Below are 15,929 nucleotides of genomic sequence, written 5' to 3'. Positions count from 1 at the left end.
AGCTTGATATCACACTTCACAAATAAAGCCCCTTTCCCCCCTTCCTTTATTACCCTCACTGACTCATCAAAGAAAGTATACCTCATTGAGGCATATTCCTGCAGTATGGCATCATTCACAGACCTGCTCCTCGGAAAGGACAGATCCCCTGCCCAGGAAGTAAAGCATGGCAATGGATAGACTAACTTGGTTCTGTCCATTGGTCAGTGAGGCTTGATTCCCTCTTCCCTTAAGAATTCCTTGGGTAGCAGGTCAGTAGTACAGGAAACATACCTCTGGTTAATTTACTTAAGCCTCACCCAAACTTCTGTTTGATGACATCACTGCATTCCTCAGTCCAGATGTTCCACCCCTGAATGTAGGGTTGTAGAGAGGGAAGGCATGTTTCCTCTTTATGAGCATGTGATCCTCAGTGAACTTATGAGTCAAAATGGAATGCAGGAAACAGAAGCCTAATAGTCTCACTTCCAGCCCCCTCTCCAGATTTGTTCCATAGAAGTATGTGATCCCTCTATGGATATATCACCCAACTATGGATGAATAGGGAGAGGTTATAAGCCCCCTAAGTCATAGAGACAAGTAGCAATGGATCCTGGTCCATTTCTGTCCTTTTTCCTGGATATGATGAGCCACAGTGGACAAATAGGCTTAGGTTTTGAATCCCAGAGACCTTGCCCTAGCCAATCAGGAAAGGGCACTAAGAATACAGGGCACTAAGTACAGTCCAGAAAGTTAACTTTCCTCAGCATCACTTGATTGTTAATTTGTCTCGGACTCCTGAGTCTAAGTCTCAAGGAACACAATTGTTGTGTTGTATTGGACTCCTGAGACCAAGCCAGTAGGAATGAATAATCTTATATTCTCCACCCCATGGTAAAAGCTTCACAGTGCAAGGGTATACACACATCTTCAGCTGCAAGGGTGCACAAACCTTTTAATGGTCTCAAAAAGAAAAGGAGTAACTTATTTGTTCATTCATTTAGAAATAGTTTCAGTGGTGACTTGAAGAATGCAGAATACTCTAAAAAAGCTGAAGCATAAAGAAGAAATTACATTTGAAAATCTACTTTCTGTGAAGAAAAATGGTAAGTTATTTTCAGCATTATAACTTTAGTGATCACCTGTGTAATTTTCTTAGGGCTGTATGCAAACAACAATACTACATTATGTCTTTGCAGCCAGGCGTCCTGCTTTTTAAATGGTCTCTCCCAGAATCTATATAATCTACACTACATCTTGTGTACAGAGTGACTTAGCAAGATTGCAGAAACTGCCTGCCTATTGACATCAGGCAGGTGCCTTCACTGTACTCTTTCCAGTGCCTGCTTAAAACAATTTTGTTCAGAGAAGCCTATCCAGATATACAGAAGCCACATGTATATAGAACTGCTTTTAGGTTATTGTTTATTGTAATTGGCTTTGGAATGTTTTTAAATCGCTGTGTTATTGTCTTTTAATTATAATTTTAATGATTTATTTTATTGTAAACAGCTTTGAGGTTTTATTACAATCAAGTGTTATAGACATCTTGATAAATTTCAAAAAATGTTCAGCAGTTGTACAGTATCACAGTTTAAGGGCAGACTTACATCTCCTCTCCCAACAAAAATAGGGGACATCCTTTCTTCAGTAGCTTGTGATAACTGAGTAGACAGAAGTTTGTTCTGGCCATTAATTTCAATGGGTTTACTCTAATTAGAACTGAGTAGAGTCCACACACAAAAATGCAGTGAATGGAAACCCACTAACACTTCAACATTCTCCTCTTAAAGCGATTCAGTTTAAAGAGGTACTTAACTAGTGAGGGCACCAGAAAAATAGTTAATGTTTAGTTTAATCAATTTCTTAGTCACTTCCCTGTAAAAAAATCCTAAAGCAATTTACAACAAAATTATATGTATATATACATACATAAGAAACAAATAGAAAAATACAATCTCAGTACAACACAAAAGGTACTTTGCTGAAACAAATATACTATGAAGACCCTTCTTAGGAGAGCAAAGATGTTCCTAGGCCCATGAAATACAAATGTATTGTGATCGAAAGCTGGGGGAGCAAACTGGACAGCAGAGAGATTTTAATGGACAGCCTCTCTCTCTCTCTCATACTCCATTTTAGACTACATTTCTGCCAAGGGACCCAAGGCAGTTTACAATTTCAAAATGTAAATGTATATATTTCACCAATTTATATACTGCTTGACTCCATAACTTCTGAACGGAGGACAGTATGGTTGAAAAGTCACAATGAAGATAAAATCATTTAAAACAAAACCAGAAAACTTAATTAAAATCCCTGTCTATTTCTTTTCTGCCACATATTCCCCTCTCCCATAAACCCTAGAAATGTTTCCTTTTATTAGGCATATATGGAAGCCTTTTATTAGGCATATATGGAAAATAAAAAGCCTTTTATTAGGCAAATATGGAAAATTTCTTTATACAACTCTTTTTGGGGGGTGAGTGATGCAAAACCTTTATTTTTAAACTTGTTATGTGCCTTCAAGTCGATTACAATTTATGGTGACCCTATGAATCAGTGACCTCCAAGAGCATCTGGCATGAATCCCCCCCCATTCAGATCTTGTAAGTTTAGGTTTGTGGCTTCCTTTATGGAATCAGTCCATCTCTTGTTTGGTCTTCCTCTTTTTCTACTCCCATGCGAGTGATTGTCTAATTCTGATGGATGACATTATTTCCCCAACCCTGTGCTTTGGCTTTAATTCTGTGTTGTCTTGCTGCTTCTGTCTGAAAGTATGTGTGCCTCCCTCTCCACTCCCTCCTTCCTCCCATCTCCCCTCACTTGATCAAGCATAGCTGAAAAAAATATGTACAGCAGAGGAGGCTTATGTGTCCCTTCATAACCATTAACTTGCCTCTTTTGAAGAGTACTTTATGTTGGGTTTAAGCAAGCTTGCATGCCCTCTTTGATAGGGAGCTGTCCCCTCTAGCTAGAACCTGGGAGACCAGGCTTCGAATCCCCACACAGCTATGAAGCTCACTGGGTGACCTGGGGCCAGTCACCGCCTCTCAGCCTCAGAGGAAGGCAATGGCAAATCCCCTCTGAATACCACTTACCATGAAAACCCTATTTATAGGGTTGCCATAACTTCCTAAAGGGTGGGGTTATTTACCTTCTCTTCCTCCTTCTTTCTTAAGGGATATTGATCTGTTTAGCATAATGCTCCATTAAGCTCAGGAGTGAGAAGCACTTATTTATTTATTAATTTATTATTTAATTTGTATCCCTCCCTTCCTCCCAGCAGGAGCCCAGGGCGGCAAACAAAGCGCTAAAAACATTTTAAAACATCATAAAAACAAATCTTAAAATACATTAAAACAAAACAGTGTTAAAAACATTTTTTAAAAAAGAACTTAAAAAAGGGTTGAAAACATTATTAAAAACATATTAAGTAATTCTAACACAGACTGGGATAGGTCTCAACCTAAAAGGCTTGTTGAAAGAGGAAAGTCTTCAAAAGGTGCACAAAAAAGATAGCAGAGATGACGCCTGCTTAATATTCAAAGGGAGGGAATTCCACAGGGTAGGTGCTGCCACACTAAAGGTCCAATTCCTATATTGTGCAGAACGAACCTCCTGATAAGATGGTATCTGCAGGAGGCCCTCACCTGCAGAGCGCAGTGATCAACTGAGTATGTAAGGAATAAGACGGTCTTTCAGGTATCCTGGTCCCAAACTGTATAGGGCTTTGTATGCGAAGACTAGAACCTTGAACTTGGCCCGGTAGCAAATGGGCAGCGAGTGCAATTCTTTCAGCAGTGGGGTGACATGTTGGCTATACCCTGCCCCAGTGAGCAGTCTCACTGCTGCATTTTGCACCAGCTGCAGCTTCCGGACCAACCTCAAGGGCAGCCCCACATTAGGAAGCTGTGAGATTAACCCTTTCCCTTTAGTATAAATGGAAAAGAGCTGTTTGTGGGCTCATATAAGGTAAGAAGTGTGGACCTTTAAACCCTATCGCTATGAGAAAAGCTTCATCTTTAATCCAAAATTCAGCTGCAGTGTGAACCAGCCCTTAGTACTGATTGTTCTCTTTTCTTGCACAGGCAGAAAGCATTTCAGTAATGAATGAACATTTAGATAACAAATCCTACATCTCTGTGTTTCTGCTCCTTGAATTCTCAGCAATCCGGGAACTGCAGATTCTACACTTCTTTCTCTTCCTGGGACTGTACCTGATAACTGTGTCAGGGAATCTTCTCATCATCGCTGCAGTAGTCTTTGACCGCCACCTTCACACTCCCATGTACTTCTTTTTGATGAACTTGGCCATCCAGGACATAGGATCTGTTTCAGTAATTGTTCCCAAATCTATGGTTAATTCCCTCATGAATACTAGGCACATTTCTTATGCTGGATGTGTGGTCCAAGTTTTTGGATATCTCTTCTTTGCAGGCTCTGATTTCTTTCTCCTCATAGTCATGGCATATGATCGGTATGTTGCCATTTGCAATCCGTTGCAATATGAAATGGTGATGAACAGAACAGCCTGCACCAAAAGGGTTGCTGCTGTGTGGATTGCTGGCTTTCTTTATGCAGTGCTGCACACTGGTGGAACTTTTGCAACCCCTTTCTGCTCAAATGTTATCAATCAGTTTTTCTGTGAGATCCCCCAGTTACTTACACTTGCCTGCTCTAACTTATACCTAGAAACTGGGGTTGTTGTGATGAGTGTTATAGTTGCGTTTAGCTGCTTTGTGTATGTTGTTGTCACTTATGTCCACATCTTCACTGCTGTTCTGAGAATCTTTTCTGTTCAGGGAAGGAAAAAGGCCTTCTCCACTTGCCTACCTCACCTCATTGTATTTTCTGTATTTTGTGTCACTCCAAGTTTTGCTTACCTCAGGCCTCTCTCTAATACTCCATCTCATCTGGACTTTGTATTAACTGTGTTGTATACTATTGTTCCACCCATGTTCAATCCAATAATCTACAGTATGAGAAACAAAGATATAAAAAAGGCTTTGTCAAAGTTGTTGGGTTTGAGGCACTCTTCAGGGTCATTGACAACATCCATAGATATGTAGATAACATATATTATGCTGACAAACAAACAAACAACCAACAACCAACAACCAAAAAACAACCAACAACCAACAACCAACAACCAACAACCAACCACCACCAACCAACCACCACTAACCAACCACCAACAAACCACCAACCAACAAACCACCAACCAACAAACCACCAACCACCAACCACCAACCACCAACCACCAACCATCAACCAACAAACCACCAACCACCAACCACCAACCACCACCAACCACCAACCACCAACCAACCACCAACCAACCAACAACCACCAACCAACCAACAACCACCACCAACCAACCAACCAACAACCAACAACCAACCAACCAACAACCACCAAACAACCACCAAACAACCACCAAACAACCACCAAACAACCACCAACAACCAACAAACAACCAACAACCAACAACCAACAACCAACAACCAACCAACCAACAACCAACCAACAAACAACCAACAACCAACCAACAACCAACAACCAACAAACAACCAACAACCAACAACCAACCAACAACCAACCAACAACCAACAACCAAACAACCAACAAACAACCAACAAACAACCAACAACCAACAAACAACCAACAACCAACAAACAACAAACAACAACCAACCAACAAACAACAAACAACAACCAACCAACCAACAAACAAACAACAAACAACCAACAACCAACAACCAACCAACCAACCAACAACCAACCAACAACCAACAACCAACCAACCAACCAACAACCAACCAACCAACCAACAACCAACCAACAACCAACAACCAACCAACAACCAACCAACCAACCAACAAACAACCAACCAACCAACAACCAACCAACCAACAACCAACCAACCAACAACCAACCAACCAACAACCAACCAACCAACAACCAAACAACAAGCAAACAACAAGCAAACAACAAGCAAACAACAAACAAACAACAAACAACAAACAAACAACAAACAAACAACAAACAACAAACAAACAACAAACAAACAACAAACAAACAACAAACAAACGGACTGCCTTCAAGTCAATTCTGATTTATAGCGACACTATAATAGGCAAAAACCCTTGCAGTTTAATCTTAACTTAGCTTGCACTTAAACCATATTTTTTAAACTTATTACTGAATTTCTTTGCTTTTTAATTCAGGAGGTAAGGAATGGGATCCTCTGCACGTTTGTTGAGACTGGATTGACCATTTGTACGTTCACTGAGTTCAGTGGAATTTATTCCCCTGCAATCATGCTTAGGATAGGTGAAACTGACCATAGGGGGATGTGGAGGAGAAGGAAGGGCAGGGGTAGGGGAGGAAAGGCAGAGGGTAGGAAGAAGATGGAAGCAGGCAGGAGGGGGAGGGGAGGGGAGGAGGAGGCAGGTTTGATCATTTGCATGTTTTTTGAGTTCCATGGGATTTACTCTTGTGCAATCATGCTTCAGATATGTGAAACCGACCTGAGGAGGGGCAGGGAGGGGAGGAGGAGGGCAGGGAGCGGAGGGACAGGGAGGAATTAAAACTGTAATTTAAAACTTTTTGTTTTTATTTTAATTATATTGAGTATTATTTAGACTGATATTGCATTTCCAATATTTAAATAATATATATTTTATGCTGAATCGTATAGTTGTTTGTACAATGATTGACCTCTTAAGAAGACTTTGTCGAAACGAGTTTGATCATATGTTTTGATACTTTATTTCAGGAGTTGTTTTTGTATATACTGGTTATATTTACTCTTGTTCATTTAGCTATGACAGATGTGTACATGTTATTCACTTTTTTTTTTAATAAAGCATCCACATCCATATCATAGGCAGTTTTGAGTCTGATTTTTTAATTCCCAATTATTTGTTTTTCCAAATGGTTTTCAACATAACAACTGCATCTAACTGATTTCTATTCAGAATAGACCTATTAAAATAATGAACCTAAGTGAGTCATGATGATTGATTTCAATGAGTTCATCTGAGTAGAAATATAATTAGAGATAAAAGGAGATACAGTAGACGGAAACTCACTCATTTTTTTAATAAATTATTGATCCAAGATGACACCAGAAAAAATGGTTAGGTTACATTTAGTTTATTTAATTTGTCCATTGCCCCACCCCCCAAAAAAGTGTTTTAGAATGAAAGTTTTAAAATACAGTACAACAAAAATGACATAGATGCTTTTAACTCAACACTAGTAGCATCAACAATTCATAGCTGCGTATGAAAGGATAACAAGAATGCATTGAAAGAAAGATTATGCATCAGATCTCTATATACCTCAATTTGATTGACATTTAATTGCTACTGTCAGGGCCGGATCTAAAGGGTGGCCAGGGGGGCCCTGCCGGAGGTCCCTGAGGTCCACAGGGCCCCTGAAGGACCCCTCATTATGGTGGGGGAGTTGCACTCCCTTTCCATGGCAGGCTCCCTGCCACAGATCGCAGGGAGGGAGCTGTCCATCTACTTGCCGGCCCACCCGTGCCCACCTGCTCACTCTCCCCACCCCCAACCTCACTTGCCCTCCCCCCCACTCACTCACTCACCTGGCATCCCGAGGGCCTCTCATTATGGTGGGAGAGTAATACTCCCCTTCTGCGATAGGCTGCCATGGAATGCAGGGAGGGAGCTGCCCACCTGCTGGCTGGCCCACCTGCCTGCTCCCTCCCTCCCTCACCCTCCACACCTGCTGGCTCCCTCGCTTGCCCTCCCTCCTCTCCCTCGCTCAACCTCCCTCCTTTCCATCGCTCGACCTCCCACCCGACCTCCCGCTCCTCTGCCTGCCTGGTAGGTAGGTAGCTGGGGAGTGTGTGCATGTGCCAGGGCCCAGAGCATGCTGATGCCCAACAGCCCTGGCATACCTGGGGCCAGCCCTGGCTATTGTATATCTGCTTGTACTATGAAAAATATGAATAAAATATTTTTAAAAATGCTGAGCCAAACCATGGCTTAGAACAATGAAGCAAATGTACAGGTTTCCAAAGTGAGGATCCCAGCCTCTATATTCTTCCCTGGCTTTTGCTGCTGCACTACCCTGGGATAAGCTATGGTTTGGCTCAGCATTACATCCAAACTTGGGCACCTGGTTTGTCTCACTCCAGATAAACCATGAGCTATCCCTAAGTTTTTTTCTTGCCATAGTTTGGCTCAGTGTTAGATGTGAATCTTTTAGAGTGAAATTGCCCCTTCAAGGCAGTGTACAAAATTTTACAAGATATTGTCAATAAAAATACTATCCATTACATCTGCTTCAAATTTAAAATTGGGGTTGGGAAACATGTTTATTTATGTTATTTATTTATTTAAACTATTTCTATTTGGCTTTTCTACCCTACAGTGGGGCACTTATCTATATGTTCGTATGCCACCATGAACTCTTTGAAGAAATGTGGGATATAAATGTAATAATAAATAAATAAATAGCTGTTAAAAACATTAGCAGTGATTAATAAAAACAAAAACAATAAATAAAAAGGATTAAAACACATTTACAGAACAATGTCAGTGCAACACAAAATATCATTTGGGGAAGCAAATCTATGGCAGAAGAAACCAAGGATTAAAATGCTTTGTCAGAGCTGTTGGGTTTGAGTAACTCTATTACTGAAATACACATCTATGCCAGTTATAACTTAGATAAATTTAGATCTGTTGTTTCAAAATCCATCCTATTTCAGTCTTCTTCCATTCCTCCTGCACATCATTCATACTTTTGTTTGTGAGAACCCATGACCTGGTGATCATTAATCCATTATTATTATTTTTAGATTCATACCACCCTGTTCAGTCGAGTGATCCTCTTCTCAGTGTTCTTCAGTCCTTTGGCAGATGGTATAGAGGCCAATTGTTGTCTCATTCAGCTCCATAATCATTTTCATTCTTGACTGAATTTAGCTTTATATATCTTCTTCCAAGCCTAGACTTAAAGCCACACCAGACTGCAGAATGTGTTTATCATCATAGAGAAAAATGAGCTTTGCATAGGCATATTGAGGGCTAAGATTGTGGAACCAAATGCAGGCATATATGGTGACCTCTGCCACTAGTCAGAGCACCAGTGGTCATTCTGTGTCTGAAGCTCTTGCCATAGGAAGTGAAGCATGGGATAGACCAACCTGGTTCTGTCCATTGGCCAGTGATGCTTGCTGTCCTCTTCCCTCAAGAATCCCTTTGGTATCTTGTCAGTAGGATAGGAAGTGTACCTCCTGTTAATTTAGCCCAACCCCTTTCTGTCTGATGACATCACTGGATTTCCCATCCCAGATGTTCCACCCCTGAATATAGGGTCCTGGAAAGGGAAGGCATGTTTGTCCTCTATGAACATGAGATCCCCAGTTAACCCTTGAGGTCTTAGTCCCCTAAATCAAAATGGTGTGCAGGAAATGGAAGTCAAATGTTTCCATTTCTAGATTGACTTTATGAGATATGTGATTCCTCTATGGATATATCACCCAATCGTGGTCCAATAGGGAGAGGTTATAAGCCCCTAAGCAATAGAGATGAGTAGCAATGGACCCTGAAGTGGTCCATTTCTATCCTTCTCCCTAGATATGATGTGCCAAATGAACAGTGAACAAATAGGCTGAGGTTTTGAATCCAAGAGAAATTCCCTAGCCAATCAGGAAAGGCGACTAGGAATAAAAAGCAGACATTGTTTATAAATAAGGATAAAATAAATAAAATTAAACTTAATACAAATATTTTTTAAAAAACTATGTTGAAACAGTAGTTGTGAAGACAATTCTGTTCATGATTGCTTTGTCTTTCTTATGTACCTACCAACACTGAGCTAGTAGCTGACCACCAGGGGTGTATTTGTCCAGGGTCTAGGTGAGGTCTTAAATCTCTTACATAGGGTTGCCAGGTTCATGGCCTGAAACTGATCCTGTATCTTTAGAAGAGAAAGTCAGCCAAGTGCAGGTGTTCTTGCAACACTGTAATGGGAAAAACCAAAAGGTGGAATTCTCCCTTCCCCTTCCACAACTTTTAAAGATACAGAAGACCTCTTTGTTGCCAGGCCCGGCCTCCAAGAGGTCTTCTGTAAGTTTTACAGGGGGAAGGGGAAATTCCACCTTGTGGTTTTTCCCATTACAGTGTTGCAAGAACACCTGCACTTGGCTGACTTTCTCTTCTCCTAAAGATACAGGATAAGGATCAGGCCAAGAACCTGGCAACCCTACTGTTACATTTTTGGAAGCAGTATCCCAGCAGCGTCCCTATGTCTCCAGCATCATATGAGTTAATCAGTAAGAAAGGGGAGTGTGTCTGAAAAGAGTATTCTAACAAGTTTCCTTGTTTGCAGCCAATCAGAGTGAAAGGAGGCGAGTCAGCCACTGAGAAGACTCAGTAGCTAACGCCCTCCCCTTTCATACTGATTGGCTCCTAGTGATGTCTGTTGCTGTGGGAGAAGGCATTAACAAGGAAAGAGAAAGCAGTAGTGAAATCTACCTAGATTATTCTATAATCTTAAAAGGTTGTATAATTTTAGAAGAGGGTGTGATTAACATGAAGAGACCCTGCACTTGTGAATCTGCCACTACACTACTGCTGGCTGCTATTACTATTACTAGCAGAAATACAGTCCAGAAAATTAACTTTGCTTAGCATGCCTTGCTTGCTAATTTGTCTTGGATTCCTGAATCCAAGCCTCAAGGAACACAATTGTTGTGTTGGCTTGGACTCCTGAGACCAAGCCACTATTAATGAAAAAAAGTTCTATTTTCCACCTCATGGGAAAAGCTTCATACCACAAGGGTATGCAAAAGTCTTCAGCTGCAAGGGTACACAAACCTATTCATAGTCTTAGAAAGAAAAGGTGTTACTTATATTTCATTCATTTAAAAACAATTTTATTGGTGACTTGAAGACTGTAGAACACTCAGAAGTGACTGAAACATAAAGAAGAAATGATATCTGGAAATATACTTTCCATGAAGAAAAATGGTAAGTTATTTTCAGCATTATAACTTTAGTGATCACCTAGGTACTTTTCTGAGGGTTGAATGCAGACAACAATACTATAGTACATCTTTGCAGGCTAGGAAATCCTGCTTGTTATATGGTCTCTCCTGGAAGCTAATTAATCTACAACTAGCGTAGAGAATATCTTAAAAAGACTGAACAAACTCTCTGCGTATTGACATCAGACAGGTGCCTTCGCTGTACTCTTTCCAGTGATTGCTTAAAACAATTTTGTTAGATAGGTCTATCCAAACACATACAAACTACATGTATTTAGAATTGTTTTCCACATATTGCTCATTTTAATTAGTTTTTGAATATGTTTAAATAGCTGTGTTTCTGTATTTTAATGATGATTTTAATATTTTATTTTATTGTAAATGGCTTTGAGGTTTTATTACAACCAAGTGTTATAGACATTTTGATTGATAAATAAGTAAATAAATTTTTCAGCAGTAGCAAAACCATTTAAGGGCAGAATTACATCTCTCGCCTCCAACATAAATAGGGGGAATCCCATTATACAGCCATGAGAGTGGCTGTATACTATAGCCAGTATGGATTTTTCGCATTCTGCAATGTTAAATTGAAAATACCCCACATTCCATTCTGATGCTTCCGATAAGCTCATTTCAAAACAAAACCTTACAAATATTCCTGAACCCAGAAATGCTTGCTTAAGAACCGTCTTCATTGTGATACAAAAAATAGTCAGATAGAATTGAGAGTTCAAAGTGTAAAGAGAGAGAGAGAAAAGTAGACCACTGTTGGACTTTTTTTTCTGAGAGTTCTCATAATCTGTTGAAATTAAATAAAAATCAGCCATGTTTACAGAGTACCTCTAATCCTATTACTGGCCTTGGCCCATACTCTGGCCTTCATCTTCTGCAGTTTAAAGTTAAAAAAAAAATGCCTGGCAGATTTTTAATTAATTTAAGAATTTAGCATTAAAGTCAATGACAAGCCCGGGCATGATGAGTAAGAACCAACTGTCAGTGTTCTAAAAGCCAGACTCATAGCTGCTGGGCTTGCCTAATCAGGGGGCCACACTGACACCAGACTTTGATTTCACTTTAGACAGTCCTGGCTTCCCCCAAAGAAGCTTAGTTTGTGAGGGTGCTGAGAGGAGACTCTTATTCCCCTAACAGAGCTCCAGTGGCCAAAGTGGTTTAACAGTCAGCCGCTCTGACTGATTCTGTGAGGGGAACAGGGCATCTCCTAGCAACTCTCAGCACCCCTCGCTAACTACACTTCCCAGGGAGAAGCCATGACTGTTGAAAATGAAATAAAGATCTCTGATCTTAAATGGATTCAGTTTTAAGAGATACTTAATCAGTGAAGGCTCCAGGGGAAAAAAGTGAGCTTGTATTTAGTTTAATCAATTTGTTAATCATTTCCCTATAAAAAAAATCCTAAAGTGATTTACAAGTTTAACAGAGCCTCTCTGACCTCAGCTGGAAGGGAGCTCAACAGAATTGAGCCTGTAGTCTGAAATCATGGCCTTTGGTGGATACACGTTTTGCTTCTGAGCCATGGGGAGCTCTCCTGAAGACTGTAGGGATCACACCAGGATATAAGGAATCAGGTCATCCTTATGGTATCCTGAAACAATGTTTTTAAGCATCTTGAAAATTAATAAAATAATATTTAACTTGGTCATGTAGCATATAGGCTGAGAACCTTTCCCCTTAAGAGCTAATTACTTCAGTTTTAATGCTGAATAATAGATTAAATTTGTCCTCTAGCCCTGGCAAAGTTTGTATGCATCTACTATTACACATTGTTGTTGTTATGTGCCTCCAAGTCGATTACGACTTATGGCGACCCTATGACTCAGTGACCTCCAAGAGCATCTGTCATGAACCACCCTGTTCAGATCTTGTAAATTCAGGTCTGTGGCTTCCTTTATGGAATCAATCCATCTCTTGTTTGGCCTTCCTCTTTTTCTATTTCCTTCTGTTTTTTCCAAGCATTATTATCTTTTCTAATGAATCATGTCTTCTCATTATGTGTCCACAGTACGATATCCTCAGTTTCATCATTTTAGCTTCTAGAGATAGTTCTGGTTTGATTTGTTCTAACACCCAATTATTGGTCTTTTTTGCAGTCCATGGTATACACAAAGCTCTCTTCTCCAACACCACATTTCAAATGTGTTGATTTTTCTCTTATCAGCTTTTTTCACTTTCCAACTTTCACATCCATACATAGAGATCGGAAATACCATGGTCTGAATGATCCTGACTTTAGTGTTCAGTGATACATCTTTACATTACACTAGTGGAGTGGTAACTCACAACTTCAGGGTCTCTTCATGAAAGTCACAGCCACATCTTGTTTCCCGCTTTCTGTTGTTGCTGCATTGAGAATGACATCCTTGTTAATGCCTTCTTCCTCAATAACAGACATCCCTAGGAGCCATAAGTATGAAAGGGGAGAAGCTATCAGTAGCTGATTGACCTCCTTTCACAATGATTGGCCCCATTCAGCAGGAGAGGACAAGGAAACATGTTAGAAAACTGTTCTCAATGGCTAACACACTTTTTTGTGATGATTGGTTCATAAGATGCTGGAGATATAGGGACCCTGCTCCCAAAAAAGTAAGGGGTCTAAGACTCCTTAAGAACCTGGATGACTACACCCCACTCTCCCAATATTGAAACAGTGCTACAGCTTTTTCAGAGAAGCATGTATTACATATATATGGAGATGAGTGCTCTAATCCTTTATAAGAGGCAGATTTATAATTTCTTTATTTTCTGTTTGTTCACTTCCTTCCTTAATCTCTTCTCTCCCTTCCATTGAAAACCTATTAAAATGTATTAAATATTGGTAGAGATGGTGCAGAATATTTAAAAAATTGGAATTAATACTGAATTCTGACTCAATCCTCATTCCCAATTTTCCTTTAGACTCGCTCTGTCTCTTGGTGTGCATTTGTGACTGTCAGTGATGCCAGTTTTTTAAAAAAATAAGTTGCGACTGAAAATTACGTAATTATCTTTGTAATCAGCTTTCCTCTGAATTGCTGCTGTGTGTATGAGGTGTTAACGATTGCTAAAATCCATTAAACACCCTCTATCCGTTTTATTTTCTTTTGTTTATTGTTACAGTAATCGCCTTTCAAACTAATGTCTAATCTATTTCTTTTCTGCCAGGTATTTGCCTCTCTCATAAATCCTACAAATGCTGCCTGAAAAGCCTTTTATTAGGTACAAGATATATTGAAAATGAGACTATAGAACTCATTTTTTGTGTGTGATGCAAAAACCTTCCATTTGAACAGATAAAATTGATTTTTATATTATTTGTATCATTTGTGTCAATGAGATGTTAATGTTTTGCATTAATATTTCTGTATTTAAATGCATAATTTATTTCATTTCCATTGTATGTGTATGAGTTATTATTACATTAGTCAATACATTGCAATCATTGCAAAATACAGAATATTTATTTTTCCAAAAACAATGGATTTCATTGCAATATGTGGGTGGCTTAATTTATGAATTAAGTAATTGGAAGCACAGCCAACCCTTTATCCCTCTCCTCAGCAAACTACAAGAATTATGTCAGTTCCATGGGGAAATAAGGGGGGGCAGGCAGTGTGGTGTTTGTTCCATCAGTGATACCTGCCTACAAATTCCTGCTGCCTAGATTATTATGCAATCCAATGCACACTCACCTAGGAGTAAGTGCCATTGAACCCAATGGAGTTTACTTCTGAGTAGACATATACTGGACTGCAGCCTTAGTCAACAATGCAACTTCATTGAGCAGAGGGAATATTTTCCTCCAAGCCTTTCTCCCTCACTTCCCCAACAAACTGACCATGTGAGTGATTGTTTAATTCTGATGGATGAGATTATATTCCCCATCCCATGCTTTGGCTTTAATTCTGTGTTTTCATGCTGCTTCTGTTCCTCCCTCCCCACTCCCTCCTTCCTCCCGCCTCCTGTCACTCGATCAAGCATGGTGGTTAAAAGTTCACACAGCAGAGGAGGGTTATGTGTCCCTTCATAACCACTAATTAGCCTCTGTTGAGGAGTACTTTATGTGATCGATCTGAATATTATTGAATATGATGATTATAATTGAATATCATTAATGTAAAGCAACAGACCAAAGCAATCAGTGAGCAGCAGTGAGCAATCACGAAGTTTGTAAATACTAACATAATTAAGAATCTGCTGGTAATGCCTTTTCTGCATTTTACTTCTGGCTGCAAAGCAAAGCAAGCAATACAGCTCAGCCACCATTCTTCTGTTGGTGTGGTGGTGATGCTTGCATTAAACTTCAACTAGAACAATGTGTGTAGCATTGTCTAGCCCCCACACCCCATCAAAGCTTACTTTTAAAATACAAGCATGTACGGCACTCAGTGAATGAAGTGGTTTGCACTTCAATGACTTCCTTGCAGATTTAAAGTCATCATCAACATAGGTTCAGTTGAATTGCAATTGACAACTTGGGTGCACATTTGCCACACTCCCAGACCTGGACCCAGACTCCCAGACCCACTCCCATACCTCTTCTTAAACCACACAGCAGCACCTTGCTGGAAGAGCAGCACCTGGATGAGCATTTTCCATTCCCCAAATTGGGCTTCATGAGATTGTGGGGCAAGCTGCTGTCAGTTGGTTGACTCTCATTTTGCAGCAACATTTTTTATAATCACACAATTTAAACTTTAATTTTAAAAAGACTAAAAGCAGCAGCTTCAGCTTGACTCATTGTCTGAATAAGGTCAAGGAAGGGCAGTGGCCCAGACTTAAGGTGCCTGTGAGTGTATGTGTGTGTGACACTATGTGTGTATGTGTTACTGCTTGACTGTGAAATGTTGAATTGTCCTTCAGTTTTGACATTGTTACGAAATAATGGAAGGAAATGTGAAATAGAGTGAGTCTAATAAAAAGCAGCT

The 15,929-nt window shown here is 39.9% G+C and overlaps 1 protein-coding gene across 1 annotated transcript; it reads left to right on the top strand.

The window, feature by feature from the left end:
* Positions 1 to 4,088: 4,088 nt before the first annotated feature.
* Positions 4,089 to 5,051, top strand: LOC133367785 (olfactory receptor 14A16-like). Its single transcript, XM_061591888.1, has one exon. It carries the CDS (start codon positions 4,089 to 4,091, stop codon positions 5,049 to 5,051), a length of 963 nt encoding a protein of 320 aa, XP_061447872.1.
* Positions 5,052 to 15,929: the final 10,878 nt, after the last annotated feature.

Source organism: Rhineura floridana, chromosome 11 (assembly GCF_030035675.1).
Source record: "Rhineura floridana isolate rRhiFlo1 chromosome 11, rRhiFlo1.hap2, whole genome shotgun sequence".
Lineage (NCBI taxonomy): Eukaryota > Metazoa > Chordata > Lepidosauria > Squamata > Rhineuridae > Rhineura > Rhineura floridana.
This window is presented reverse-complemented; position numbering and strand designations above follow the sequence as displayed.

Excerpts from the sequence above, each read along its gene's own strand:
- LOC133367785 (XM_061591888.1), top strand. The coding sequence starts at position 4,089 with ATGAATGAACATTTAGATAACAAATCCTACATCTCTGTGTTTCTGCTC.